Source organism: Penaeus monodon, chromosome 24 (genome assembly GCF_015228065.2).
Source record: "Penaeus monodon isolate SGIC_2016 chromosome 24, NSTDA_Pmon_1, whole genome shotgun sequence".
NCBI lineage: Eukaryota > Metazoa > Arthropoda > Malacostraca > Decapoda > Penaeidae > Penaeus > Penaeus monodon.
This window is the reverse complement of record NC_051409.1, coordinates 39,381,230-39,382,690: the sequence shown is the minus strand read 5'-3', so window position 1 is coordinate 39,382,690 and position 1,461 is coordinate 39,381,230. Positions and strand designations below refer to the sequence as shown.

At 56.0% G+C, this 1,461-nt stretch overlaps 1 protein-coding gene across 1 annotated transcript in view; it reads left to right on the top strand.

Moving 5' to 3' along the window:
• Positions 1-399: 399 nt before the first annotated feature.
• Positions 400-1,461, top strand: part of LOC119588967 (leucine-rich repeat extensin-like protein 5) — a 45,250-nt gene continuing 44,188 nt past the window's right edge. The window contains exons 1-3 of the mRNA XM_037937574.1: positions 400-522; positions 577-656; positions 955-1,429. Of these exons, the coding sequence (XP_037793502.1) occupies positions 400-522; positions 577-656; positions 955-1,429 (678 nt within the window). The remainder of the gene's footprint in view (positions 523-576; positions 657-954; positions 1,430-1,461) is intronic.

Here is a 1,461-nt window from a genome sequence, read left to right as displayed (position 1 = left end):
CACTAGTGTTGACTTTTTTTTATTCATCTATTTTGCCGTTCCACTACTGCAATGCTCACGATATTGCAGATATTCTTAGAGGGAACACCAACCGATCGTCCAGATAACACTCGAGAGAGGTGTGCGGCCGAGCTCGCTGTGAACTCCGAAGTGTATTGCAAACACGTGCAAGAGAGGGCATGGCTGGCAGTTTCTTGCTGTTGCAAATGTTACCAACTATTGCAAATGGTGAAGAAAACGGTTCTTCCAAAGTGGCGCGATTGCCGACACAGTTCAATTACGTTTAGTGCATTTGGGAAGAAAAGTAATCAAGCTAGTCTGTTGCTTAGTAACAACACATTCACGAAAAAAACATATAGACAGATTTATTTCTTCGCAAAATTAATTACACAAGAAGTGATGTCTGACTGTGATGCGTACCGTCACGTGCAACATTGCAAGGCCACCAGTGTAGGAAAGCACAATCGAGGCCTCGGCGCACACCAAGGGAACACTGCAAGGACGCACATTGCTTCGGGCTTGGTCAGACTGCACAGAACTGCATCATTGCACCATACCGCTTGACTGCACTATCAGGAGCCACAATGCAAGCCACTTGGAGCACACACTCAGGCGGCGTGTCCGAGGCACTGTTCGGGCACTGTGCCGGAACTACTGTAAGGCCTCTCTGTCTCTCGAGTTCTGGTAACTGTATGGCCTCGCGTCACCGCTGGCTCGCGGAACTCGCACGCTTGCCCAAAGACGGCCGCACCAGCTTTGCACGAGCTCTGCTCGGGTTCTTTAACGTCACTGCAGATTCGGCTGAGTCGCAATATTTCGAGGGGGTCAACACTAAGGAAAAGAAAAAGCGATAGATCTTTAAAACAAAAGGCACGACAAGAAACACGATTACGAAATAACTGTAGTAGTCGCATAATCACTGCGGTTCCCTCTTGCATTTCATTATCACTGCAGGTCGCACCGCCACAGAAGGGAAGGGGCAGGAGTTCGCATCAAGCGCCACGGGAAGCGGAGTCTCCCATCTACAGTGACCCGACTCCAAGCGGCACCGCGAGCCCGCCGAACTGCTCTCGGTGCCACGGGACCGCGGGCGGGTCGCGGCAATCGCACACGCGGCCGCCCGGAGGCACCCGCGCCCGAGTGCCAGGAAGGAAAGCCCTCTTCCCCACCAAGCTCTACTCTACCGCAGGGCCACACTACCTACAAGGGCCTCTCGACCTCTCAAGGACCTACGCACCTACCGGGAGGAGTGCCACTACGAGGGCGCAGCCGCCCGCACTCCGCCCGCAGGACCTGCCACAGGGCGGGCCCGCACTACGGACATCAACAACAAGCATGGCTGCCCCGGCGCCCGCGGCCTCCCTGCCGCACGGAGGCCGCGGGCGCCGAGGAGCGCCAGGGGAGCGCACGACCAGGGGATCCCGCCAGGGTCTCGGCGGAAGAGAGAGAGTGCCGGAGTGC